The sequence below is a fragment of the Terrapene carolina genome, unplaced genomic scaffold (assembly GCF_002925995.2).
Source record: "Terrapene carolina triunguis isolate 2854851 unplaced genomic scaffold, T_m_triunguis-2.0 Scaffold361, whole genome shotgun sequence".
NCBI classification, from domain to species: Eukaryota; Metazoa; Chordata; order Testudines; family Emydidae; genus Terrapene; species Terrapene triunguis.
The window spans coordinates 481,034-508,996 of NW_020664712.1; the positions used below are offsets into that span (position 1 = coordinate 481,034).

Genomic DNA, 27,963 nt, shown 5'->3' on the forward strand with positions numbered 1-27,963 from the left:
CCTAAAGTCTGTTCTGCAACCCCCCCATAACCCTTCTCTCCCCGACAGGCTGCAGAATAACATCCCTGGGTCCCTCCAGATTCTCCTGGGGAAGGGAAATGGATGCAGCAGAGCTGTCTCAGGTAGGGATGCTGGGGGGTTCCCGCAGGAGCCAGAGAATACACAGGAAGTGGGAGTTTGATCTATCTAAGGGTGGGAGGAGGGTGCAGGCCGTAGGACAAGGTGTGATGAAGCTGCTGGGACTTGGTAAACCCAGGGCCAAGTTTTTAGAAAGAGCCACGTGGCCGTTGAGTTGGACTCCTCTGACGCTGTATCCTTTTGATTGTCCTCCTCCCCCATGAATAATGGGGCAGTAGGTACTGAGTGTTGGACTCTTAATAATTAATATATGGAGATATACCTATCTCATAGGCCTTGAAAGGTCATTGAGTCCAGTCCTCTGCCTTCACTAGGCAGGACCAAGTACTGTCCCCCACAGATTTTTTTTTTTTTTTTTGCCCCAGTTCCCTAAATAGGCCCCTCAAGGATTGAGCTCATAACCCTGGGTTTAGCAGGCCAATGCTCAAACCACTGAGCTATCCCTCTTCCTCATCCTCTTGCTTTTCCAGAGGCCGGTGACCTTCGAGGAGGTGACTGTGTATTTCACCAGGGAAGAATGGGCTCTGCTGGACCCCCGTCAAAAAGCCCTCTACAGAGACGTCATACAGGAGAACTATGAGAATGTGACCTCGCTGGGTAAGGATTCCCGTCCTCTCGGTTACTAGAAGGGGAAATGCAGAGTTAAGGTTCATGTCACCCCCCCACAATGCCATGTTCATTCTGCCCTGATTCAACAACACCGCAACAAGCCAGTGACACACACACACCAGCACTCTACCCTGCTCATTACCGAGCGCTGTGGGAACAGAGCAGTACAGCACAAAGTCTAACATCTTCTCTTTGCTCAGGCAAAACTTGGGTTTAGGTCTGGCATAGCGAACAGAAGCTTCTGACTCCTGGCCGGCCCTCAGATGGAGCCTACGCCACACAAACCATCACAGACTTGCAAAATATCACCATGTCTTTGCCCCTGAGGGTTAAGAACGGCCAGACTGGGTCAGACCAAAGGTCCATCTAGCCCAGTATCCTGTCTTCCGACAGTGGCCAATGCCAGCTGCCCCAGAGGGAATGAACAGAACAGGGAATCAATCATCAAGAGATCCATCCCCTGCAGCCCATTCCCAGCCTCTGGCAAATCATAGAAGATCAGGGTTGGAAGGGACCTCAGGAGGTATCTAGTCCAACCCCCTGCTCAAAGCAGGACCAATCCCCAACTAAATCATCGCAGCCAGGGCTTTGTCAAGCCTGAACTTAAAAACCTCTAAGGAAGGAGATTCCACCACCTCCCTAGGGAACCCATTCCAGTACTTCACCACCCTCCTAGTGAAATAGTGTTTCCTAATATCCAACCTAGACCTCCCCCACTGCAACTTGATACCATTGCTCCTTGCTCTGTCATCTGCTACCACTGATGATGATTCCTTCTGAGTCATTGCCATCTATTACCTTTCTCTAAACCCTGGAGAGGGCTAGCATGTGTTCCCCCAAAGTGCCGACAACGCTCATGGAAAGAACACACCCTTGTGCACCTTGATTGTTGCAACCTAGAACACTCAGGAATGAAATGAGGCAGGCTTGCTCCTTCAAGGATCACATGCACCTCCCTTTATATCACAGTCACAGCTCTGCCAAGATGCTGCTACTAATCCCTCCATCATTACAGGTGACACACTGCATACAGCTGGAGGGCATGCAGATAAATGCTGGGATTCCTATCTGTGAACACAACACAGACAGTGGCACGTTCTCTTAGTCCTTCCTCATCTCTATTATAAATTCGTAGATTTTATGGCCCAAGGGACTATTAGGTCATCGCCTCTGACCTTCTGTATAACACAGACCATAGAGTTTTCTCCTGTTGCTTTTGTATTGAGTTGAATACCTTGTGTTAGACTAAATACTCATCCAGAAAGGCATCCAGTCTTGACTTGAAGACTCCCAAGAGAATCCCCCATTTCCTCAGTAGTTCAGTAACCCTCACTAATCGATAGTCAGTGGCTAATGCCAGCTCCAGGATTGAGGGGCAGAGTTAAGGTTATGCTGCAGAGGTGATATGAACTTTCATGCTTCATTTCCTGGTTTTCAGAGCTCTAAGTTTCGTCACCGTCCACGTTCTGAAAGGACGCATGGCAGCCCTCGGCAACCCTAACTCTGGTTAAAGAAGTGAATTAACTGGGCCTAGACTATAATTTTTTTGGTTCAGGGTGTGATTCTTCCCACCTGTAAGCGGGAGACACGTGGTGACTGTCAAAAGGAGAAAAAAAATCGAGGGATGTGATCATTCCCCTCTGTTCGGTGAGGCCACATCTGGAGTACTGTGTCCAGTTTTGGGCCCCACGCTACAAGAAGGATGTGGAAAAATTGGAAAGAGTCCAGCGGAGGGCAACAAAAATGATTAGGGGGCTGGAACACATGACTTATGAGGAGAGGTTGAGGGAACTGGGATTGTTCAGTCTGCAGAAGAGAAGAATGAGGGGGGATTCGATAGCTGCTTTCAACTACCTGAAAGGGGGTTCCAAAGAGGATGGATCTAGACTGTTCTCAGTGGTTGCAGATGACAGAACAAGGAGTAATGGTCTCAAGTTGCAGTTGGGAAGGTTTAGGTTGGATATTAGGAAAAACTTTTTCCCTAGGAGGGTGGTGAAGCACTGGAATGGGTTCCCTAGGGAGGTGGTGGAATCTCCTTCCTTAGATTGTTCATGTCCATTCCAAGCAGGTGTGTGCGCGCCACGTGCACGCCAGCCGGAAGATTTTACTATAGCAGCGTCCGTAGGGTCGGCTTCGGCACCCCCTGGAGTGGCGCCTTCATGGCGCTGTATATAGGGGCCAGCCGACCCCCCCACCCCCTCAGTTCCTTCTTACCGCCGGTGACGGCTAGCTGGAACTTCGCTTGCTCTTCAGCAATCGTGGCAGTGTTCCGTCGTTGTTGTAAATAGTTAGTTAGTTTGTTGTTTAGTGTTAACTTAGTTAGATATTAGTTGGGGGGTTTTCCCCAAGTTTTCGTGCCCCGCTGGGGCATGCCCGGGTCCCCAGGGTTCAAACTCTGCTGGGACTGCGGGAAATTCATGCCGAAGAGTGACCTGCACTCTTCGTGCTTAAGGTGCCTAGGGGAGAGCCACCAAAGAGATAGGTGCAGTATCTGCAGGGCTTTTCGCCCCAGGACTCTCAAAGATAGAGAGCAGAGACTTAAAGTCCTCCTAATGGAGGCGGCCCTGCGGCCGCAATCAGATCCCAGGCCTACCAAGCCGGCACCCAGCACTTCATCCTCGGTGCGCAGTGCCCCGGCACCGGCGATAAGTCGTGAGGCCAAGGCCCCCAAACCCCGGCACCGGAGAGAGTCGGCGCACAAGAAACCAGCCTCGATGAGACACCGTTCCACATTGCCAGTGCTGGTTAAAAGGAACAGGCCAGTGAGGGAACACTCTCCCCACCGGGACTCTAAAGGGCCGGCGCCGTCCACGAGTGCTACAGGACAATTCGCGCCGCAGACCCATTCGGCCATCCCGTTGACTCCTGCCCCGGAGAGGGTACGGTCGAGTCCGGAAAAGCCTAGATCCCCAGATATGATGGAGGAAGTGAACCTCCCATTGATGCCGGAGGCGTTCGAGGCCGCCTCATACCTCTTGAGCCTCCCGGTGCCGGCGTCACCGCACCGGTGCAGAGAACCTCCGGCTACCGCTCGGCCCCATTATCAATCTAGGGGCAAACCGGCAATGCTCTCGCCGTGCTCCCCGCACCACGCTACTCTAGCGGCACCGGTGCAGACAGCACCCTCTCCGGCGACAGTGGGTACCGCGCCTCCTATGTCCTCCTACTCAGAGACTTCGGACTCGGAGGTGGACTCGTACCGCTCTAACTGATTGAGGAGTAGGCGATCGTCCTCGCGTACATATACCCAACCGTACCCACCGCAGTGGCAGCAGCAGTGGCAACCGCCCCCCCAGTGGCCGTTCTGGACGCCGTGGGCCTACCACCAGTCAGTGGGTCAGGCGTATGGACCCCGCTCACGAGCTGCATCTGTCTGTTCGACGTCCGCGGCCCCGCCGCTAATGCCACCACCACCGGCACCGCCGTCTGACAGGAGTGTGCCACAAAGGGACACGGCACTGCCTAGCCAAACAACGGCACCGACAGGGACCTTGCTCCCAACACCGCAGGCACTGTCCAGCACGCCTCGTCGCTCGGTGTCAACCCCGGTACCGGCCGCGGTGCCGCATCCTGAGCCCGCACCGACTGCGCAGGCTGAGTACCATGTGCCGCAGGCCCTCGTAGAGGGAGAGGGGGTAGATGAAGGCCCTCTTCAGGGGATCTCTTCCTCCTCATCTCCGGATGAGGCAGTAGCGGGAACTTCAGCGGCACCGGCCCTAGAGGACAATAGGATCCTCCAACAAGTGCTTACTCGAGCAGCCCAAAGCCTCTCGATCCAGACTGAGGAGATCGAGGTGGACGCGGATCCGGTGATTGATATCCTGACCCCGTCGGGCCCATCCAGGGTAGCCCTACCTCTCATAAAGACCATTACAGACACAACCCGCACCATGTGGCAAACTCCAGCCTCATTGGCCCCTACGGCCAAAAGGACTGAGAAGCGATATTTTGTTCCAACCAAGGGCTATGAACATCTTTATACACACCCTCCCCCGGACTCCCTAGTGGTAGATGCAGCCAACCAGAGGGAACGCCAAGGGTTTCAGGGAGCTACACCTAAAAATAGAGAGGCCAAAAAGTTGGACCTGTTTGGGCGCAAGATATATTCGACGGGGGGCCTGCAGTTGCGCATTGCCAATCAGCAGGCCATACTGAGCCGGTATGGACACAACACGTGCTCGGCTTTGTCTAGGTTCGCGGACCTCCTTCCACAGGAGTCGCGAACCGAGTTTCCAGCCCTGGTTGAAGAGGGGAGATTGATTACCCGGGCTTCCCTCCAGGCGGCCTTGGACGCGGCCGATTCAGCCTCACGCATGTTGGCGACTGATCTGGTCATGAGGCGCGGAGCCTGGCTTCAAGTTTCCGGCCTCCCTCATGAGGTCCAACAAACGATCCAGGACCTCCCCTTCGAAGGGCCCACGCTGTTCTCGGAGAAGACTGAAAAGAGGCTTCATAGCCTAAAGGAGTCACGGACCACCCTCCGTTCATTAGGCCTACACACCCCGGTCACCCAGCGTAGGCAGTTCAGGCCACCGCAGGCCCCTCGGCCGTACCAGCCTCAAAATCGAGGGGATGCCTTGCGCAGAAGGGCAAGGACGGGCAGGAGGAGGCAACAACAGCAGCCCTTCAGCCAGTCATCTGCCCAACCAAGGCCTACACAGGGGCCTAGACCACCATTTTGATGGCTTGGTCGAGGACGACCTCCCAGTCAGAACCCTGGATCCGTCCAACCTTACCTTCTCGTCACGTCTGTCCCCCTTCTATCGTGCGTGGGCCCGGATCACATCGGACGCTTGGGTGCTTCGCACGGTAGAGAGGGGATATTCTATCCAGTTCTCCTCCCTCCCGCCCCACCAGCCCCCCTCCCCGTCCCTCTTCAGGGACCCCTCTCACGAGCAACTTCTACTTCAAGAAGTTCAGTCCCTCCTCGTATCAGGGGCAGTAGAGGAGGTTCCTCAGGAGCTACGGGGCAAGGGCTTCTATTCTCGCTATTTCCTAATACCGAAAGCGAAAAGGGGCTTCAGACCTATTCTGGATTTGCAGCGTCTCAACAAGTTTGTGAAGAAGCTCAAGTTCCGCATGGTCTCCCTGTCCTCCATCATTCCTTCCATGGATCCAGGAGACTGGTATGCTGCCCTCGACTTAAAGGACGCATACTTTCACATTGCGATAATCCCTCAGCACAGGCGTTACCTCAGGTTTCTCATGGGCAATGCTCATCTACAATTTACGGTTCTGCCCTTTGGTCTGTCAGCAGCCCCAAGGGTCTTCACGAAGTGCATGGCAGTCGTGGCAGCCTTCCTGCGCAGGCAGGGGATCCACGTGTTTCCCTACCTGGACGATTGGCTCATCAAGGGCAGGACCAAGGCGCAGGTGGAGGCTCAGGTGGTCTTTACCAGGCAGACCTTCCTCGCGCTCGGCCTCTTACTCAACGAGGCCAAGTCCACACTATCTCCAACCCAAAAAATCGAATTCATAGAAGCAGTTCTGGACTCGACACACGCCAGGGCGTATCTCCCAGAGGCCAGATTCCGGACTATATCCAACATTATTCTCAGCCTCCAACGTTACCCGACCACCACAGCAAGAAGCTGTCTCAAATTACTAGGGCACATGGCGGCATGTACCTACGTGGTGAGACGTGCCAGACTCAGACTGCGCCCACTCCAGTCTTGGTTGGCAGGGGTGTATCGGCCAGTCAGGGACTCCCTAGAATCAGTGGTGACGTTACCTCGGCCGATGTTGGACTCCCTTCAATGGTGGCTCGACCCGCGGGTGGTCTGTGCGGGAGTGCCTTTCCTCGACCCCGAGCCCTCCCTATCCCTGGTAACGGACGCATCGGATCGGGGATGGGGTGCACATCTGGGCGGCCTCAGAACCCAAGGCCTTTGGTCACGAGAGGATCTTTCGTTGCACATCAATGTCAGGGACTTACGAGCGGTGCGCCTCGCATGCATAGCCTTCAAATCCCAGCTGACAGGCAGGTGCGTTTCTGTCCTCACGGACAATACTCCAACGATGTTCTATATCAACAAACAGGGTGGTGCTCGCTCCTCTCCCCTTTGCCGGGAGGCCCTCGCATTATGGGACTTTTGCGTACAGAACGTAATTCACCTCACAGCGTCCTAACTCCCAGGGACGCACAACGGGCTTGCGGACACCCTCAGCCGCTCGTTCCAGGGTCACGAGTGGTCTATCCGCTGGGATATAGTACTCTCAATTTTCCGGCTCTGGGGTCATCCCCAGGTGGACCTGTTTGCCTCCAGCGAGAACAGGAAATGTCGTCAATTCTGCTCCCTCATGGGACGCAGTCCAGGGTCTCTAACAGATGCCTTTCTCCTCTCTTGGGCAGACGGGCTATTTTACGCCTTTCCCCCGATTCCCATGGTTCACAGAGTGATCCTCAAGGCCCGCAGAGATCACGCTCGGCTCATCCTGATAGCGCCTGCATGGCCGCGCCAGCACTGGTACACGTCTCTCCTGCACATGTCTATGTGGGTGCCCCTCAGGTTGCCCCTACTACTGGACTTGATCACACAGGATCGCGGTTGCCTCCTTCACCCGAACCTGGAGTCGCTCCACCTTACAGCCTGGATGCTCCATGGCTAAACCCCGTGGAGTTGCAATGCTCTCATCAGGTCAGGCAGGCCCTTCTTGGTAGCAGGAAGCCCTCAACAAGGACCACGTACTTGGCCAAGTGGAAGCGCTTCTCCCTCTGGGCCACACAACGGGGTCAGGCTCCCTTGCTCGCCCCGGTCCCTCTCATATTGGACTACTTGCTACATCTGAGACACCTGGGACTGACTCTCTCTTCGGTTCAAGTACACCTTGCTGCTGCAATCTCGGCATTCCACCCTGGAGCGGCGGGTACCTCAGTGTTTGCGGACCAACTCGTTGGACGATTCCTCAAGGGCCTTAACAGATTGTTCCCGCACATTCGTCAACCTGTCCCTGCTTGGGATCTCAATTTGGTCCTGTCCATCCTCACAGGGCCACCCTTCGAGCCGCTGGCTTCGTGCTCGCTGTTATATCTTTCATATAAGGTCGTGTTCTTGGTGACTATCACATCAGCCCGGAGAGTGTCGGAACTCAGAGCTCTAACATCTGAACCTCCATACACCGTCTTCCACAAGGACAAGGTCCAACTCAGGCCGCACCCAGCTTTCCTCCCTAAGGTGGTTTCCCCATTTCACATGGGTCAAGACATTTTTCTCCCGGTGTTTTATCCGAAACCACACTCCTCTGCGAAGGAGCGTAGACTGCATTCCCTGGACGTTCGCAGGGTTCTCGCGTTCTATATCGAAAGGACAAGATCCTTCAGGAAGTCAACCCAACTTTTTGTCGCCGTGGCCGACAGGATGAAAGGGCTGCCGGTCTCATCACAGCGAATCTCGGCTTGGATCAGAACCTGCATCCGGGAGTGCTACAGTCGGGCCAATATACCAGCCCCGCCTATCACGGCCCACTCCACAAGAGCGCAGGCCTCTTCCGCTGCGTTCCTGGCCCAGGTCCCAACGCAGGAAATTTGTAGAGCGGCCACCTGGTCCTCAATCCACACCTTTACGGTGCACTACGCCATCACACACCAGGCCAGAGATGATGCTGCCTTTGGCCGCGCAATCCTCCAGTCTGCAGTGACCTCCGACCCCACCGCCTAGATTCGGGCTTGTGAGTCACCTGCTTGGAATGGACATGAACAATCACTCGAAGAAGAAAAAACGGTTTCTCACCTTCTCGTAACTGTTGTTCTTCGAGATGTGTTGTTCATGTCCATTCCAGTACCCGCCCTCCTACCCCTCTGTCGGAGTATCGGCAAGAAGGAACTGAGGGGGTAGGGGGTCGGCTGGCCCCTATATACAGCGCCATGAAGGCGCCACTCCAGGGGGCACCGAAGCCGACCCTACGGACGCTGCTATAGTAAAATCTTCCGGCTGGCGCGCACGCGGCGCGCACACACCTGCTTGGAATGGACATGAACAACACATCTCGAAGAACAACAGTTACGAGAAGGTGAGTAACCGTTTTTTCTTGGTGGTGGCAGATGACAGAACAAGGAGCAATGGTCTCAAGTTGCAGTGGGGAGGTCTAGGTTGGATATTAGGAAAAACTTTTTCACTAGGAGGGTGGTGAAGCACTGGAATGGGTTCCCTAGGGAGGTGGTGGCATCTCCTTCCTTAGAGGTTTTTAAGGTCAGGCTTGACAAAGCCCTGGCTGGGATGATTTAGTTGGGGTTGGTCCTGCTTTGAGCAGGGGGTTGGACTAGATACCTCCTGAGGTCCCTTCCAACCCTGATCTTCTATGATTCTATGACTGAGCCAAGTATGCTGCCAGATTTGAAAAAGCAGCCCAAGTCGTAATCTGCATGTGGATATTAGAGGACTTTAAAATACTGCTCTGAGCCCAGAAATTTTGGTTTTCGTGGGCACAACGCCCCAGAGGAACTCCTGCAGAATGCAGGGAAAATGCATAACGCACATTAGCCCTCTGAACCCCACCCACCCACGCTCACTCTTCCCAGCTTCCCTGTGACTCTCTCTGTTTTTTCTCTTGTCCTCTCTTTCTCGGAAAGAAGCAGGTGGTTTCCCTGCTGGATGCAATCTTCACCTTCTAAGCTACGGAGTTGCAGTCTCTGTGTTTTAGGCCCCTCTTTGAGGAGGCTGGTCGGGCGGTGTGTTTTCCCAGCAGAGATGGGGTTTGTTAAATCCCTCTTTAAGCAGAATGTCCTACGCATCTGCACCTCTGTGGCGCTAGCCTCAGCACATTGCTACGTCAAAATGGCCTCAGGTTAAAATAATACATTTGTGAGAAATCCCCTTGAGCCCACCTGATTTCCTTTCCCCGTGCAGAGTTTCCAGTTGTCACACCTGATGAGCTCTCTCACCTGGAACAAGACAAAGAGCGGTGGGTCCCAGATCTCCTTCATTCAGAGGAAAGAGAGATCCTGAGAGGTACCTGCACAGGTGAGGAATCACGAAATCAATTCAAAACCTGTCCGTGTCTGAAGGAAATGGCTGGGGTTCCCGACAGAGACCTTGTGAGTTCTCCGAGTTCAGGATTCTGCCCAGCAGGTTTGTATCCTCAGGGCAGAAGTCGCTCATGACGTCCTACCCATCCTGAGTGACAGCTGGCAGTAGCTCCTTCCTTCCCTTCCCTTCCCCCTGAGTGCTTGGACGGGATTTACAGGCAGAATTGATCCCCTTACCTCTGTAGGACAGAATTTGGGGAAATTCAGTCCCTGATTTATGTCCATCTCTCCAGCACTTCTTTGGTTGACCAGGATGGTGATAGTGACCATGAAATGCTCAGGGAGATTAGAGAGGCTATAAAAATAAACTCAATAATGGGGCATTTTCACTATCCCCATGTTGACTGGGTCCATGTCACCTCAGGACGGGATGCAGAGATAAAGTTTCTTGACACCATAAATGACTGTTTCTTGGAGCAGCTGGTCCTGGAACCCACCAGAGGAGAGGCCATTCTTGATTTAGTCCTAAGTGGAGCACAGGATCTGGTCCAAGAGGTGAATGTAGCTGGACCACTTGGTAATAGCGCCAATAATATAATTAAATTTAACATCCCTGTGGAAGGGGGAAAACACCAAAGAAGCCCACCATAGTAGCATTTAATTTCAGAAAGGGGACCTACACCAAAATGAGGAAGTTGGTTTACCAGAAATCAAAAGGTACAATCTCAAAAGAGAAATGCCTGCAAACTGCATGGAAACTTAAAAACACGACAGTGGAAGCTCAAATTAAATGTGTATCCTAAAATTTAAAAAAATGTAGTAAGAGGACCAAGAAAGTGCCACCATGTCTAAACTATGAAGTAAAAGAAGCTGTTAGAGGCAAAAGGGAAGTTAAATCCTACTGAGGAAAATAGAAAGGAACATAAACTGTGGAAAGCCACTGTAACCATGCCTTTGTGGGTCACAACTGACAATACCCAAATTCAGGACAAACGGCTGAGAAATAGGGTGGACATAGCCCAAAACAGGAGGTTATTCTCCCATGAGATATACCAAATCAGCAACAAAAGTAAACTTCTGTTTCACCACACTGGCTAACAAGAAGTCAGAACAGCAGTTTCCTTAGGAATTCCAGTCCCTTGTATCGCCAACAAAAACACTAGACTTATTGATGAGTGGTTCTTTAAAACCAATTTCATCAAATAAGAAGTTCTTCTGATCCCAAAGGATCAGCCACACACCCAGGTCAAGTCAGATCTTACCCAAAAATCACACTGTTGCCAATCCTTTAGGATCTAAAATCTCAAGGTTTATTTATAGAAAGAGAAAGAAAGAAAGAGAAAGAAAGAAAGAAAGAAAGAAAGGTGAGAGTTAAAATTGGTTAAAGCAGTCAAATACATACAATAAATGCCAAGTTCTTAGTTCAGGCTTGTAGCAGTGATGGAATAAACTGCTGGCTTGATAAGTCTCTGGTTGCTTCTAAATAACTGGATGGTCCTCAGTCCTTTGGTTAGATGCTCCCATTAGTATAAGTCCATAGTCCAGAGGGTTGAGCAGGAAAGAGGGTGGATCAGGATAGAGGCATAGTGGAGATGTTTCCAGGGCCTTTTATAGCTTCTGCCATGTGGCGGGAAACCAATTCTTTCAAACAAAGCTAGTGGAAAATTACAGGTACAAGATGGAGTCACATGGGCAAGTCACATGTCTGTGCCTGACTTCACTTAGTCCTGTCAGGAAAGTCCATTAAGAGTAGAACGCCATCTCCCATTGTAAATCAAGTGTCCTTTAATGGGCCACGCAATTTGAATAGTCCCTCCAAGATGCGCTGGCTAGCTACCGTGTGGGCGTTACCCCAGGAGCCAACATTTGAAACCCAGGTGTAGAGCCAATGCTCATAACTTCAAATACAAAAATGATACATGCATCCAGATAGCATAATCATATTTAGCAAATCATAACCTTTCCATAGACATCTTACATGCCCCATTTTGTACAAGATTGGTTGCAAATATATAACAGTGGTTGCAACAATGATCTATATGGTCATAGTTTAATCAGATAATGTCACAGCCACGTGTAAAAGTATAATCTGGCAGACCAAAAAAGAATTTGAAGAGCAAGTAGCCAAAGACTCAAAAAGTAACAACAACAAAATTTTTAAGCACACCAGAAGCAGGACACTTGCTAAACAGACGGGGGGCCACTGGCCGATCGAGGTTCTATAACAGCACTCAAGGATGATAAGGCCATTGTGGAGAAACTAAATTAATTCTTTGCATCAGTCTTCCCTGCAGAGATTGTGAGGGAGATTCCGACACATGAGCCATTCTTTTTAGGTGACAAATTTGAGGAACTGTCCCAGATTGAGGTGTCATTAGAAGCGGTTTTGGGAAAAAATGATAAATTAAACAACAATAAGTCAACAGGACTCACCCAAGAGTTTTGAAGGAAGTCAAATGTGAAATTGCAGAGCTACTGACTGTGGTATGTCATCTGTCATTGAAATCAGCTTCTGGACCAGATGACTGGAGGATAGCTAATGCGATGCAAATTTTTTAAAAAGGCTCCAGAGGCGATCCCAGCATTTACAGGCCAGTAGGCCTAACTTCACTATCAGGCAAATTGGTTGAAACTCTAGTAAAGAACAGAATGATCAGACTCATAGATGAACATGATTTGTTGGGGAAGAGTCAACATGGCTTTTGTAAAGGGAAATCATGCCTCACCAATCTACTAGAATTCTTTGTGGGAGTCAGCAAGCATGTGGACAAGGGTGATCCAATGAATCTAGTGTTCTTCGATGTTCAGAAAGCCTTTGACAAGGTCTCTCACCCAAGGCTCTTAAGCAAAGTAAACTGTCATGGATTAAGAAGGAAGGTCCTTTCAGGATCTGGTTAAAAGAGAGGAAACAAACTAGGAATAAATGTTAAATTGTCAGAATGGAGAGAGAGAAACAGTGGGGTCCCCCAGGGGTCTGTATTGGACCTGTGCTGTTCAACATATCCATAAGTTATCTGGAAAAGGAGGTGACAAAATGTGCAGACAATACAAAACTACTCAGGAGAGTTAAGTCCAAAGCAGACTGTGAAGAGTTACAAAGGGATCTCAGAAATCTGGACGACTGGGCAAGAAAATGGCAGATGAAATTCAGTGTTGATAAACGAAAAGTAATGCACATTGGAAAACATAATCCCAACTATACATACTGAATGACAGAATCTAAGTTAGCTGTTACCACTCAAGAAAGGGATCTTGGAGGCATTGTGGATAGTTCTCTGAAAAGATTTGCTCAATATGCCACGGCAGTCAAAAAAGGTAACAATATTGGGGATTATTAGGAAAAGATAGATAAGATACAAAATATCATGTTGCCTCCTATATAAATTCATGATGCACCCACAGCTTGAATACTGTGCGCAGATGTGGTCTCCCCATCTCAAAAAAGATGCATTGGATTTGGAAAAGGTACAGAGAAGGTCAACAAATATGAATAGGGGTATGGAACAGCTTCCGTATGAGAAGAGATTAAAAAGACTGGCGTTTTCATCTTGGAAAAGAGACAATGAAGGGAGGATATGATAGTGGTCTATAAAATCACGACAGGTGTGGAGAAAGTGAATAAGAAAATGTTATTTTCTCCTTCACATAACACAAGAACTAGGGGTCACCCAATGAAATTAATAAGCAGCAGGTTTAAAACAAACAAAAGGAAGTATTTTTCACACAACGCATAGTCAGCCTGTGGAACTCCTTGCCAGAGGGTGTTGTGAAGGCCAAAACTATAACAGGGTTCAAAAAAGAACTAGTTAAGTTCATGGAGGCTAGTTCTATCGATGGCTATTAGCCAGGATAGTCAGGGATCCACCCCATGCTCTGTGTGTCCCTAGCCTCCTGATTGTCAGAAGCTGGGAGTGGGCAACAGGGGATGGATCAGTTGATTGCCTGGTCTGTTTATTCCCTCTGAAGCAGCTGGCATTGGCCTGTGTCGGAAGACAGGATACTGGGCTAGACGGACCATTGGTCTGACCCAATGTGGCCGTTCTTATGTTCTTATGACCCTGGCTTCATTTATAACTTCACATGAGATTTTTTGTTGAAGCAGAATGTACATGCCAGAACAGGGTATTCTTGTAACCCCTTGCCGGGAGGCATTGAGGGACTCTTGGGTCACAATCACACACTTCCCTTATACTTCTAATCAACTGTGCGAAGGACTCATCTGCCTCAGGGAGTCAGCAGAACTCATGTAAACGTTTCCCTGATACTGATAGATCAATACTTGCCAACAGGGCAGTGTGCCAGCCACTTACCCATGGGTTCAAAAGTCATCTCCGATCAAACATGGAAAGGAGTTTGCTTTTATCTTGGCCTGCTCCACAACATTCCTGTTTGCTGCAATTCTCCACCAAAAATGTTATACTTATAAGAAGCACGCGGGATTTTTATAGGGGAGAAGGCAGCACGCCGCATTTATTGAGAATACAACAGTTAGCACATGCTTTTTAATTACAGACCCACACCATGCACACAGTCCCGTCAGTCGATGTTTATAGTTACTAGCCCAGAGTTTGGATTAATTTAGTGGCCAGACAGATTGGTTGCAGAGAGGAGCATGGCTCTGTTGGTTGTGATTTGATGCTTCTGGAGCGTGGCAAGACGAACCCAAAGTCCCATGGCAAAGCACGCTGTTTTTATAGTCGTTTTTTTTTTTTAATTATTATTAAAGTTTATAAAGTTTGCTGTGTTAGTTTATAACCGGTCATTTTTTAATTGGTGTTATTTTTTAATATTAATATTTTAAAACACCTCCAAAAAGGTTATTTTGTTCCAAATTTAATTAATTGTGTTTTAAAATGCCAGCCTATACCTCAGGGTTGTTAATTTGTCCTTCCTCAATCATAAATGCGCGGTAATAGTTTTTTAGCATTAATAAGTGTTTTTGCTATTTATTCTTTTTAAACCATTTGGTTAACAGTGGCCCTTACACCTTATTTTTTTCTAATGCATGCATTTTTTATTTACACAAACAGTTTTTTACAAAAACCTTCAAAAAATATACAGCAATTTTTATATTAAGCAAAAAAAGCATTATAAATTAAACCTTACTAAATTTTGTAATTAAAACAGTACACATTGTGGCCCGAGCCTTTAACATTCCTCTAATTTCCTTAACATAAACACAATACAAAATTCTATTTTTTACTTACTAAACCTTAAAACAAAAAAAAATTGATATTTAACTAAAATGCCTAATTTATAATACATATAAAAAAACCATAATAAACATTATAATTTTGGCCTGATCTACACTGGGGGGAGGGAGGGGAGGATCGATCTAAGATACGCAACTTCAGCTACGAGAATAGTGTAGTTGAAGTCAACGTATCTTAGGTCGACTTACCACGCGTCCTCATGGCACGGGATCGACTGCCGCCGCTCCCCCGTCGACTCCACTTCCGCCTCGCCGCGGTGGAGTACAGGAGTCGACAGCAGAGCGATTGGGGATCGATTTGTAGACTCGATAAATCGATCCCCGATAGATCGATCACTACCCGCCGATCCGGTAGATGTACCCTTATCCTAAAACAAAAAAATAACCATAATCAATCATAAAAATTATTCTAATCTGCCCCTGCCTTAACATCAATACAAACACTAGCAATCTATCAAATGTGTTTCTACCAATATCCCAAAAAATCATTCTTTTTCGCTATTCAAAAAAAATAACTAACAAAATAATTAAATCATATATTAATTCTTATAGTACAAATATAAAATCCTGCTCCTATACAACTGGCTCAAGAGAAGGCCATTGAAACAACAGGAGCTTTGTAGGACAGAACTAGTATTCGTTGGTGGCTCTGTCGGAGAAAGCTTGCACAGCTCCTGTCTACACAATTGCTGGTTCAAAGCCAGCACTGTTATTCCTCCACTTCTCTCCGTGCAGCATTTGCTCGCTATTTATTTTGAAGTGAAAACGCTGCATAGATGGTTATGCAGACTTTGCAGGTAAACTGTTAGGACTGGGGCTCTCTGAGTTGGTGAATGTCATGGTGCAAGCGCGCCCCGTCCCCTTTTTGGGGCAGGAGAGGGGACATTATCGCCCTGTGGCTGAGTCTACCTGATCTCCCTGAGCCTTGGGGTGGTGCGATGTAGGGACCAAAGGCAATATGGCTGCCCCCATCCCTCAGGGCTGCATAGCCTGATGGCCAATGGGAAGAAGTGTACCATCACCTAGGGGTGGTTGGTGGCCAGGGTAGGGGGACCCGGGCCCTCCCTGCTCCACCGGGTCCCAGCCCAGGACCCTGTCAGTGGTGAAAGTATTTGCCACTGAGTCAGCGGGGATCCGACCGCAACACACTGATATCACCCGGCACATTCATTAGTCCCCCTGGGCTACTTCCTACTCTGTCCCTGATGCTGTGGTCCGGGCACCTCCGGGGTCTCCAGGTTCCTCAGCCTGCACAGTTCCCGGTGGCTTTAATCCCTCTTGGGTGTCCGTAGGTACCTGGGCGTCCGCTTGAGTCTCGGTGTCTCTGGCTCCTGCGGTCTGAGGCTTCCACAGCTCCCGGGCTGGTGCATCCTCCCTCCTCAGTGATCAGCCCCAACTGAGTGGAGCTGCTGCCTTTTATACCTGAGCATGCCCAGCAGAGTCGAGGGGGTGTGGCCTCTTTGGCCCACAGAGCGGGGTTAACCCCTGCTGAACCAGTGCGGGGAAAGCATGCCACGGTGAGATATAAAGTGATATTTAGAACAAGATCTCTGGGTTAACATTTTTTTTAAGTCTAAAATTTGGGATCTGAGAAGAGAACTCAGAGCCTGAATGGTTGTTGCATCAGACACCCTTAGAAGAAGGTAGAGAGAAGAAAACAGGGCCAAAGATGAAAAACATACTTTAAATGCCTCCAACTTCACTCTAAAGTATTCTAGAAGCTAAGGGGTCTGGTCTAGAATTTGATGAACAAAACACAAGTTAACTGTATTAAAGTATCGAGGTACAGGACAACATAGCTCAGATGAATAGCAATGGGGTGAGGGAACTTTACCTCTAGGTCACCAACCTGTAGGCTTGGCAGAATTCAATTTTTATTTTTATTTTTTTTTATAATGTCAACTTATTTTTAAGCTTTTTTTCAATTCTTACTGTTTTAAATTTTCATAATTGTGCAAAATAAAAGTTTTAGCCTTTTTTTGTCAATGTTTATCAATTTTAAGTTTTCAGTTGCAGGAAATTATGCGGGGAAGTCAGACAATCTTTATTTAATGGCAGTAGATGTTGAGATTCAAACCGTAAAAGCTTTTTCGCTGGGAAAACAAACTCTCAACCTCACGTGTCGAAATATACAAAGTCGGTATCCTTAAAGCAAACTCTGTGTTCTCAAGCAGCATTTTTCTTAAGTTGCCTATTTGAAATTTTGATTATTGACGGCAATATTTTTGCTCGGTTTGTGTGTTTGCAGTGAAATTGATATTTATTGATAAAAATCTAATCCTTCCAAGCCTACCAGTCTGAATCCACCGAAGTATGTGCTTAATTGAAAGCACATTAAATATTTAGTTGGGGATCGGTCCTGCTTGAGCAGGGAGTTGGACTAGATGAACTCCTGAGGTCTCTTCCAACCCTAATCTTCTATGAGTCTATGATTCTATGTGAGTGGTCTCATTGAAACCCTAGGGATTAGGGATTGCCAGAACACGAGGCGCTTCTGGCCTCTTCCACCGCAGCTAATTTGCATCATGGTTTGGTCTCCCCTTTTTGATTCCTTTTTCTGCCAATAGGTGATGGGATGCTGAGGGAGAAGGAAGAGCACCAACCTCAGCAGGAAGATGCTGAGCAAGACAAACCACACGGGGCATTATTGCAAATATCTGAGGAGGATGTGTCCAGGAGTGGTGAGCAGAGAGAAGGATGTGAGAGTCAGCTCAGGCCAGAGAGGAAGCAGGGAAACAAGCCAAGGCAGAAATTGAATAAATCCATTAATAGTTGGGGACCTCACAAATACGTCAAGAAAACCACAGCCCAGCAGAAAATCCAGGCAGGAGCGAGAAACAACACATGTTCTGAGTGTGGGAAAAATTTCAGTAGCCGCTCAGTTCTTCTTAAACATCAGAAGATCCACACAGGAGAGAGACCCTATGAATGCCGTGAATGTCAGAAAAGCTTCACTCACAGATCATCCCTTATTAAACATCGGAGGATACACACAGGAGAGAGACCCTATGCGTGCTGTGAGTGTGGCAAAAACTTCATTGACAGCTCAGCCCTTATTAAACATCAGAAATTCCATGCGGGAGAGAGACCCCATGAATGCAGTGAGTGCGGGAAAAGCTTCACTCAGAGCTCGGACCTCATTACGCATCAGCGAATCCACACAGGAGAGAGACCCTATGAATGCACTGTGTGTGGGAAAAGCTTCACTCAGAGAGCATCCCTTATTAAACATCAGAGAATCCACACAGGAGAGAGACCCCATGAATGCTGTGAGTGCGGGAAAACCTTCACTCAGAGCTCAGGCCTTTTTAGACATCAGATCATCCACACTGGGGCGCGATCCTATGGATGCTCTGAGTGTGGAAAAAGCTTCACTCGGCGCTCAAACCTAATTGTACATCAGAGAATCCACACGGGAGAGAGACCCTATGGATGCTGTGAGTGCGGGAAAAAATTCATTGACAGCTCATCGCTTAAGAAGCATCAGAGAATCCACACGGGGGACAGGCCTTATGGATGCTGTGAGTGCGGGAAAACCTTCACTCGCAGCTCAAATCTCATTACACATCAGCGAACCCACACAGGAGAGAGACCCTACGAATGCTGTGAGTGCGGGAAAAGCTTCACGGACAGCTCTCTCCTTATTAAACATCAGAGGATCCGCACGGGGGAGAGGCCCTATGAATGCAGTGAGTGTCAGAAAAGCTTCACAGACAGCTCAGATCTTATTAAACATCAGAGAATCCACACCGGAGAAAAGCCCTATGAATGTGGTGACTGCGGGAAAAGCTTCACTGACAGCTCAGACCTGATTAAACACCAGCGAATCCACACCGGAGAGAGACCGCATACATGCTGTGACTGTGGGAAAAGCTTCACTCAGAGATCATGCCTTATTAAACATCAGCGAATCCACACAGGGGAACGACCCTATGGATGCGCTGAGTGTGGAAAAAGCTTCACTTGGCGCTCCAACCTTATTACACATCAGAAAATCCACACAGGGGAGAGACCCTATGGGTGCGGTGAGTGTGGGAAAAAATTCATAGACAACTCAGCACTTTTGAAACATCAGAGAATCCACATGGGAGCCAGACCTTATGAATGCGGCGAGTGCGGGAAAAACTTCACTCGGAGCTCCAATCTTATTAGACATCAGAGGCTCCACACCTCATAGAGACACTCTAGATGCTCTGAGTGTGGGAAAAACGTCTATCCTTACTTATCGGGCCAACCGACTTTTTTCTGCTGCCCTAGCATGTTTAGGGGTGAAGCATTTAACCTTGAACTCTTTTTTTTTCTTCTTATTTTAACTGTTTTTCTTCAACCCTTTTCAGACTACGACTTTTTCGAATTGCAGCCACTTTTGCTTTTTTAACATGGCTTGAGAGCCCAGCTTTGTCTTTTACATTCCCCGTGATCTGCGTCGGTTTTATTTGGGGATTTATTTAGTAAGACTGTAACTTTTTTTTCCCCTTTGCTTTTTATTGTTGGCTGTTTTAATTTAGACACTTTTTGCCTCAGCCTGTGACATTTTTGCTTACTATTACATACCTGCTTTTCCTTTGCCATGATTTGCACGTAACCGGAGTTACACTGGTGATGCGGAGGGTATTTGGATTTGACTTCAGGCTGGATATATATTTTTTAATTTTATTTTTGAATTGCTTTTTAATTTTTGCCTTTAATTCATTTATTTTTTAATTTATTATTATTGTGATCATCTGCTTGCAGAACTGCAGCAACGTTCCGGGGCCGGTAAAGGCTTAAAAAAACATTACCATTCTCTTGTAGAAAATCAATAAGCGGTTTTTAAATATTATTTTTAACTTTTATTTTTAGGGGTTTTTTTATATCAATTTTTTCCTTGACCAGGCTACCAGCCTGAGCCCTGAGTTCCAGTAATGGAATGTATTCGTAAATCGACTATGTCACAGGGAAATTACAGGTTGCTACCCTACCCTGCAGTTCTTCCCTTTTGCACAGGAAACCATCCAACAAACCATTTGTGCCAATCATCCCCTTCTCTCCACCACTCCTGGTTGGCTTGCCAAATCTGTTACTCACGGGTTTTAGAACCCAAAGCACTGGTAACTCAACTGGTCTTGTTAGGCTGTGTTAGGAATAAATTAATGGGGACACAGCTAGTTTGTTTCACAAATGATTGGCACAAACAAGAGTGCTTTTACCTAAAATGACTGTATATATCGCTAGTAATATAGGCAACGGTGCTTAATGCTGCAAATCTTTAGGACAAGGTTAACCACACACAAGTTCAATCGAAGGAGGAAGCTTTAATTGGCTTTGAGGTTGCAGTTCAAACACGAACAATCATTCGGTTTTGGTACTGACATATTTAACAGCTCAGTGTGGATTGCACGGCCTGGGTGAAGTTCTGGGATTGAGGTTTGCAATTAAATGGACAGCTGCCTCCTTGGGTTCCTGTTTTAGGATTTATGAGGGTTGGTGATCTGTTGTGTTAATTTCATCATTTGACTAAATGGATAACATGATTGCAATGCAATAGCATTGTTAACGCATTGATTTACCGATTTTGACTTTAACATAAGTGTGTTCACCCAATGGTTAATTTAGTCATGTATATAGCAGTTTAGTCTTAGTGATGTGTGTTCTTGATTTTGGGTTGTTGTTTTTTTCAGTTTAATAAAATGTATAAAGGGGAAGCTGGAGCCATTTCTTTCAATAAGCAACGTGGGCCGGAACTGCCGAACATCAGGGTGGAGATCAGCGAGTCATCTAAATTAACCCTTTGGTTCTCACAGGGGAGCAGCCAGAAGGCGCCTCCATCTCTGCTCCAGCTGTAACTGGAGGAGCTCTGGGCATCACAAGGGACAATGAGCCCCACCCCCCCCCCAGGTTTTGGGGAATTGGGTGGGGCAGTGTGGGAGTGATATGGGGTCACTGAGGTGGGGAGAGTCTCTGCATACTGGCAGGTGATGGTGCCTTGCTCTGCAGTGTCCATCACGGCTAGGCCCAGCCTGTGGCCCCATCTGGCTGGCTGTGCCTAGTCAGGCCCAGCTGATGTTGGGGGTCTTATTTGAAGGGTTGTTAATGGGGTTGAAGAGCCTGTACGGTTCAGCGAATGTGCTGGCAAAGTGAATGCATGTGTGTTAACAGGGCATATTGGGGCATTGCTGAAAAAAGGCAGAGTTAAGGTTGGGTGGGCAACCTTAACTATGCATTTCCTGTTTTTCAAAAGTTTCAAAAGTCAAATGGATGTGTATGATCAGCAAAGCGGGGCTTTTAGATCCACCACACAGACTTCTGTCTGCTCAACTGATGGAGAAGCAGCAGTAGTAGGTTGTTATCCTGTATGTAGACTGGTCAGAAGAGGGGGATGAGACTCACGCTTTTCCAGGGAATTTCACAACTATTTGCTCCCAGCAGGGGAATGTAGAGAGTGCACTATCCAATCCCAGCTCAGTCCCTATGGAACACCAATAATTCCCATTGTTCCCCCCCCCATGCTCCCAACTCCCTTCCACCCTCAGTAGTTCCTGGCTGTCTCCTCACTGCTCCTCACCCCTTTGCATTGGGATCAGGCTGCTTATTCGTTATAGTCCATCCTGCTTGGTGCCAGCAGAAGTGGGATCATAATGAGCACCAGAGAGACAGACTCCTTGCTTTCAATGCTGATGCTCAGAACCACAGCAAACTCTGGTGTCATGTCCATGGCTGCAGCATAGAGAGAGCCCAGTGGGATGGGATGAGAGTAAAGGAGGGTGGTGGAAGTGAGACAGCTTGGGGCGGGGATGGGGATCCTCTCTTTTTCCTTTTCTCTCCACTTTCTGTTCTTTTCTTTCCCTGCCAGGATGACAGCGTGTATGTCAGATGATAAAATTACTGAGACTGTAGGAACCATCGGAGCAGAAGGAGCCCCGGGGGAAACTGCTCTTTCATGATTTTAAAGCTAATCTCATGATTTACGGTGAGCCTGATTCATCATTTTTGAACGTTTGGAGTTGGCAATATTGTGAAAATGACTTGAACGTGTCAGTTTCACTCCTGGTGAAAGTCAGTTTCTAGTCTATGATTTGTGGTTGGGTAACACCTATAGAGCTCCAGCAGGTGCTGTATGAACTCACCGGGCCCTGCCCTGGTACGGTGTTTCCAGAAGTTAAATGATCTGTTCCAAGCTTTGGGAATGGCAAAAAAAAGTGATAGAAAGTCATCTGGCTTTTTTCTGCAATTGTTGCATTCAAGAGTTAGTAACAAAGTAAGAATAGACATTACAATTTTAAACCTACCCAGTGTCTCTTAAAGACAGGGGCGGGATGGCTCAGTGGTGTGAGCATTGGCCTGCTAAACCCAGCGTTGTGAGTTCAATCTTTGAGAGGGCCACTTAGGAATCTAGGGTAAAAATCTGTCTGGGGATTGGTCCCGCTTCAAGCAGGGGGTTGGACTAGAGATGACCTTCCACCCCTGGTATTCTATGACATGGCACAAGATGTCAGAACACATTAGTATCAGAGGTGAGTCAGTCTAATATTTATTGAATTTTCTTTCTTTATATAGGAATTAGACAGTTCTCCTGTCAGCTAATTTCTAAATTATCTGCAAAAAAACAAACAAACAAAAAAAACCTAGAGTTTTCAGGTGCCTAAGTAGCCCCTGCAATCCCAGTTAAAGTTGCCCTCTCCCCAAAATCTGAAATGGGGCCCCTGAACTATGATGCAGATATCTGACCCAGGAGATCCTTGTAAAGCCGTGTTCCATCTGCCAGTTAGCAGCAACCAGTCCCTGCCTCACACCCGCTTCCAGAATCCAACGTGGTTCCACACTGCCTGCTGCCATGGCCTGAACCGGCCACACCCCGGTCTCTGCCAACACAATTCCCCCCCCCCCCCGCCCCCGCCTCCACTGTGTCACGGCTAAACGGCAAGAATTGTTGTCAATTTCTCTTCCGGCTTGAGCATGATGGAAGCAGACTGTGACTCATAGCGTTGCTGGAGATTGTGGTTCGTTTCAGACCTTGACAATTCAGACAGTCCGTTTCCGATTGCAAGCTGCAGGCCAGCGGTGATTCCAATCGCAGGTCGTCACCGGAGCACTGAGATTATCGGTGGCGAGCGGGGAGGGGGGCTGCTCCTTTCTTTCCTCAGCCTGGATAAACTCAGCCTTTGGTTCCACTCCAGGCCTTCCATGCAAGGACAGCAGCATAAACAGGAGAGTGAACGTTTCACCGGCAGGGTGGAAGATGCCCACATCCCGTCTCTTTGGCCAGTATTTCCTTTGAAAGGAGAGTAAGTTTCAATGGAATTGAGTGCCCTGGCTTGGACAAGAGACAGGTGTCACAAAGTGTGGGGGAGTCAGGGCCCTGCACCCCCCCACTTCCTGCGGGGGCTGTCAGCCAGCCAGTAACACAGAAGGTTTATTGGACGACAGGAGCCCAGTCCAAAACAGAGCTTGTAGGCATAGCCGCCGACTCCGTGGGTGCTCCAGGGCTGGAGCACCCATGGGGAAAAATGAGTGGGTGCTCTGCACCCACCGGCAGCCAAGCTCCCCTCCCCCCCACCCCTCCTCCTCCTGCCCCCGAGCGCGCAGTGTCCTCACTCCTCCGTCTACCTCCAAGCGCTTCCTGCACGGCCACCGCCAAACAGCTGTTTGGCCGCTCCGGGAGGGGCGGAGGAGTGGGAATGGGGTGCACTCAGGGGAGGAGGCGGGGAAGAGACGGGGCTGGGGTGAGGATTTGGGGAAGGAGTCAGAATAGGGGCAAGGACTTTGGGGAAGGGGTGGGGCCTCATGGAAGGGGTGGAGTCGGGGCAGGGCAGCGGGGGTTTGAGCACCCACCGGCAAGAGCAGAAGTCGGCACCTATGCTTGTAGGTAGAAACAGGAAACAGGACCCCTCAGTCAGGTCCATCTTCGGGGATAGGGAGCCGAGACCCCCGTCTGGACCTCCCTCCATTTCCCCAGCCAAACTGAGGCCCCCTCCAGCTGTCTCACCCAGCCACACACACCCCGGCTCTTCCTCCAGCCTTTGTCCAATTTCCCGGGCAGAAGGTGTCACCTGGCCCCAAACCCCTCCTGGGCTCAGGTTACAGGCTCATGTATCATCCCTCAAGTGAAGTCACCCCCCTGATATCCCACCACCATCCAGCACCCATGCAGACAGTCCCAGTAAAACTCCCACGCAATATTACCAGGTCAATCCTCCGCACTCCCTGCTCCGTCACAACAGGTTTTACTGTTCATGGAGCCATGCCAAGGAAATGGTTTTTCTGCGTAAACCTCACAAGAGAAATCAAACTGCCACAGAGTAGCACCCTGGAACCCCCTCTACTGTCATATAATTATGCCATGTGTTGCACCAAGTGTGCCTGGCGAGGTATCGTTTTAGAAGTCATGATCTGTTGAACATTAATCGCCTGTTGGCTTGTGTGGGAAGTCAGGCAGTTTTGCTCTCTGCGCGTTACTGAAATATGTTCTGAGCACTCACAACCAACCTGTCAGGTACCACACTGGCATAGCCAGACATGCTGATCGCCCATTAAAGGGAACCCACTCATAGACTTTAAGGTCAGAAGGGACCATTATGATTGTCTAGCCTGACCCCCTGCACAACGCAGGCCACAGAATCTCACCCACCCACTCCTGTAACAAACCCCTGACCTATGTCTGAGCCACTGAAGTCCTCAACTTGTGGTTTAAAGATGTCAAGGTGCAGAGACTCCTCCAGGGTTAGGGTTAGGGTGGATCCTCCCACTCTTCCATGGACCAGCTCAAAAGACTTCTCAGGAAGCATGAAGACAAAGGCAGCTGCTTGACCGGGGGCGGGGCAGACCTCCATGTCACAAGCATAGATCTTTCCAGCAAGCTGGAAGAAACTATAAAATGGGGAGGTGACATGTTGTCTCGACCTCATGCCCGCTCCACAACTCAATACCTGGAAGCACGTCTGGAGGACAAAGACGCTGCAGCCACCGCTCACCGGCCGCCCAGCTCTGCAGGCAGCAGCGCAGAAGTCAGGGTAGCAATGCCACAAGCCCCCTAAAATAACCTTGCGACCTCCCCACAACTCCCTTTTGGGCAGGACCCCCAATTTGAGAAACGCTGGCCTCCCCCGTGAACTCTGTATAGCGTAGGGTAAAAGCACACAAAAGACCAGATTTCACGTGGGGTGGGGAGACCAGATTTCTCGTTCCGTGATGCGGTTTTCATGGCTGCGAATTTGGTAGGGCCCTGTATAAAATGGAGAGAGCTGGCACGTATAGAAGTCAGCCAGGTCAGGAGCAGCAGAAGAAGGGGAAGATTAGAGAACCCTAAAAGTGTGAAGAACAGAAAGGAAGAAAATCTGAAAGTCAGGTTAATAAATGTGTATCCTTGGGATAATAAAGTCGGAAGTCTGTGTATGTATGTTTAAAGCTATGTATAAAGCTTAGAGTTTATTAAGCCTGCGGTCAGTATCCTTTATGTGACTGATCACCATCGGCCAAATATAATCCCTTAAACCATCCCGACTGTATGACATTCTGGTTTGGGGCTCTTTATCTTGTATACCTGTTATATTTTAACTTAGGTTTAGATTAATTGTATTAGGAAAGATTGGTTACACTGAATTAAAGCATTTTGTTTGGGAAAAGTACTGCCAGGGTGTCAATCCTTGGAGTGGCAGGCTGTCTCCATGGCCTCGCAAAGGGAGACCAGATCGAGTTTGTTCTAAAAGGATCCCTGAAGGGCATAGGGAGATTGCTTGTAAACCCTGACAATTTCACTAGGGTGGCCCCCTCCTTTCACCTTGCGGGACCAGATGAATGGGTTAGTATTTGGGAACGCGGGTGTAAGCCATAGGAGGGTTCCTCCTGGATCCCTGAATCTGTTCTTAGGGTAACAGCTCGGCCAGCCAGAGACGGGTTTTTCGGCTAGTGGTTCCCTGTTAAAAAAAAAAGTGGCTCCTGAGGGATCAGACCAGAGCCATTCCCCACCTCAGGACCGGCCCTCACCAGCTCAGCCCGGCAGACTTAGTCACCTCCCAGCAGGGCCGATGAGTGCGGCCCGGGGCAGGGCCGTGGGGGAGTGGGTCTCGGGAGGGGGGCGGTGAGGGAGCAGGGGGCGCTTGGCAGTGGGGGAGGTTTGTGTGTTTTGGGGTGCTAGGCAATGAAGGGGTTTGGAGGGGTGCTGGGCGGGGGGAGAGATCTGTGTGTGTTGGGGTGTGGGCAATGGAGGGGGTCCGTGTAGGGCCCTGTGTAGTTGTGGTGTTGGGGCTGTGGGGCAGGACACTGTGTGGTGGGGCGCTAGGGAGTGGGAGTTCCATCTGGGGTGCTGGGCAGTTGTGGGGTGGGGGGGCCTGTGGGCAGCTGGGCTCTGGGCAGGGCTCGTGGTCTGGAGGGCTCTGTGCATTTGCAGTGGGGGGCTCTGGGCGGGAAGGGGGCGCCGGGCATAGGGAGTCGGGGGTTGTTGGCACGGCACGGGCGTTCCCCCGCGGGGAAGGGGCACTGGCAGTACAGGTCCGGGCAGGCCCCTTTGCATTGGGCAGCTGCCGGTTTGTAAACAGGCCCCTCGCCCCGGGTACCGACCTCCCCGCCCCAGGCTCCGTTATCCCCATGGGGGCCCACCAATATGTTTGGGGTCGAACCGACAAAAGGTTAATCCAGCCCTGGCTGTGCTCATGTGACCCTGGACTCCATCTTGGGCCAGTAACTTTCCATACACAGGGGCTGTGGGCTTTGTTTGGGACAGTAACTTTCCGTGCACATGGCAAAGGATATAAAAGACCCCTGCGACATCTCCAGTTTGCTTTGTTCCTGCTCTAAGTCTCTGGATTGTGGATTGATGGCTAAAAGGAGTAGCTTGAAAGATGGACTGAGGACCTTCCAATCTTTCGGAAGTTGCCAGAGAGACTTTTGCAAGCCAACAATCTATTCCATCCCTGCTCTAAAGACTTTGCAATCATTTGTATATATGTGATCTATTAACCATTTAGAACTCTCTTCTCTTATGAATACATCTTTAGTTTGTTTACCAAGAATTGGCTAACTGTGATATTTGGGTAAGGTCTGAGATACATATTAGAATCATAGGGTTGGAAGGGACCTCAGGAGGTCATCTAGTCCAACCCGCTGCTCAAAGCAGGACCAATCCCCAGACAGATTTTTACCCCAGTTCCCTAAATGGCCCCCTCAAAGATTGAACTCACAACCCTGGGTTTAAGCAGGCCAATGCTCAAACCACTGAGCTATCCCTTCCCCCTGACCTGAAGGTAAGTGTCTGATCCTTTGGGATTAGTAAGAACCTCACATAGGGTGACCAGATCACAACAGTAAAATATCGGGACACATTGGGACGCCATCAGCCCCTCCCACAGTCCACCCCCACTCCTCCCAGGCTCCGCCTCCACTCTGCCCCAGGCCCCGCCCCCTCCCTGCTCAGCCCCCCCGCCACCGCGCCCTTCCTCAGTTCCCAACCCACGCTCGCCTCTTCACCCCCCCCGCCCGCCGCTCGCTCGCCCGCCACTTGTCCCTACGGCACCAACTTCCCCTCTGCCTGGTGGGTGCTCGCCTGCCCCACCGCCTCTTCCCGCCCTCACCCCCCATTACACCTCCTTCCTGCAAGTCCCTGCCCCGCCCTGCTGCGTTCCCGCTCCTCCCCCTCCCTCCCAGAAAGTCCAAAGCGCCGCCAAACAGCTGTTAGGCGGCGGGAAGCGCTGGGAGGGGGAGAAGAAGGAGGTGAGGAGGGGGAGCTGGGTTGCTGGTGGGTGCAGAGCACCTGCTAATTTTTCCCTGTGGGGACTCCAGCCCCGGAGCGCCCACGGGGATGGTGCCTCCTTACCTGAATATCGGGACAAATGGCGTCCCGATCATACATCGATCGGGACGCGGGACAAAGGGTTAAATATCGGGACATCTGGTCACCCTAACCTCGCATACGGTGAAATGGGTTTTCAATCGCCTCTCACGCTATTACAGCTGTTTGTGTTGACGGGAGCCAAGGGCTGGAATGCCTAAAGAAGACTGAGTTTGGCCTCTGATCAACCAGCGTGGTACAGAAAAAGCTCTTCTATTGCTGAATCTAGTTATAGAC

The 27,963-nt window shown here is 49.4% G+C and overlaps 1 protein-coding gene across 1 annotated transcript; it reads left to right on the top strand.

Moving 5' to 3' along the window:
- The first annotated feature begins 51 nt into the window (after positions 1-51).
- Positions 52-20,600, top strand: LOC112104225 (zinc finger protein 436-like). The gene is given in 4 exon segments (XM_026657842.2): positions 52-122; positions 609-735; positions 9,594-9,707; positions 17,492-20,600. Coding segments are annotated over 4 exon segments (2,076 nt in total). The 5' UTR covers positions 52-98; the 3' UTR covers positions 19,303-20,600.
- Positions 20,601-27,963: the final 7,363 nt, after the last annotated feature.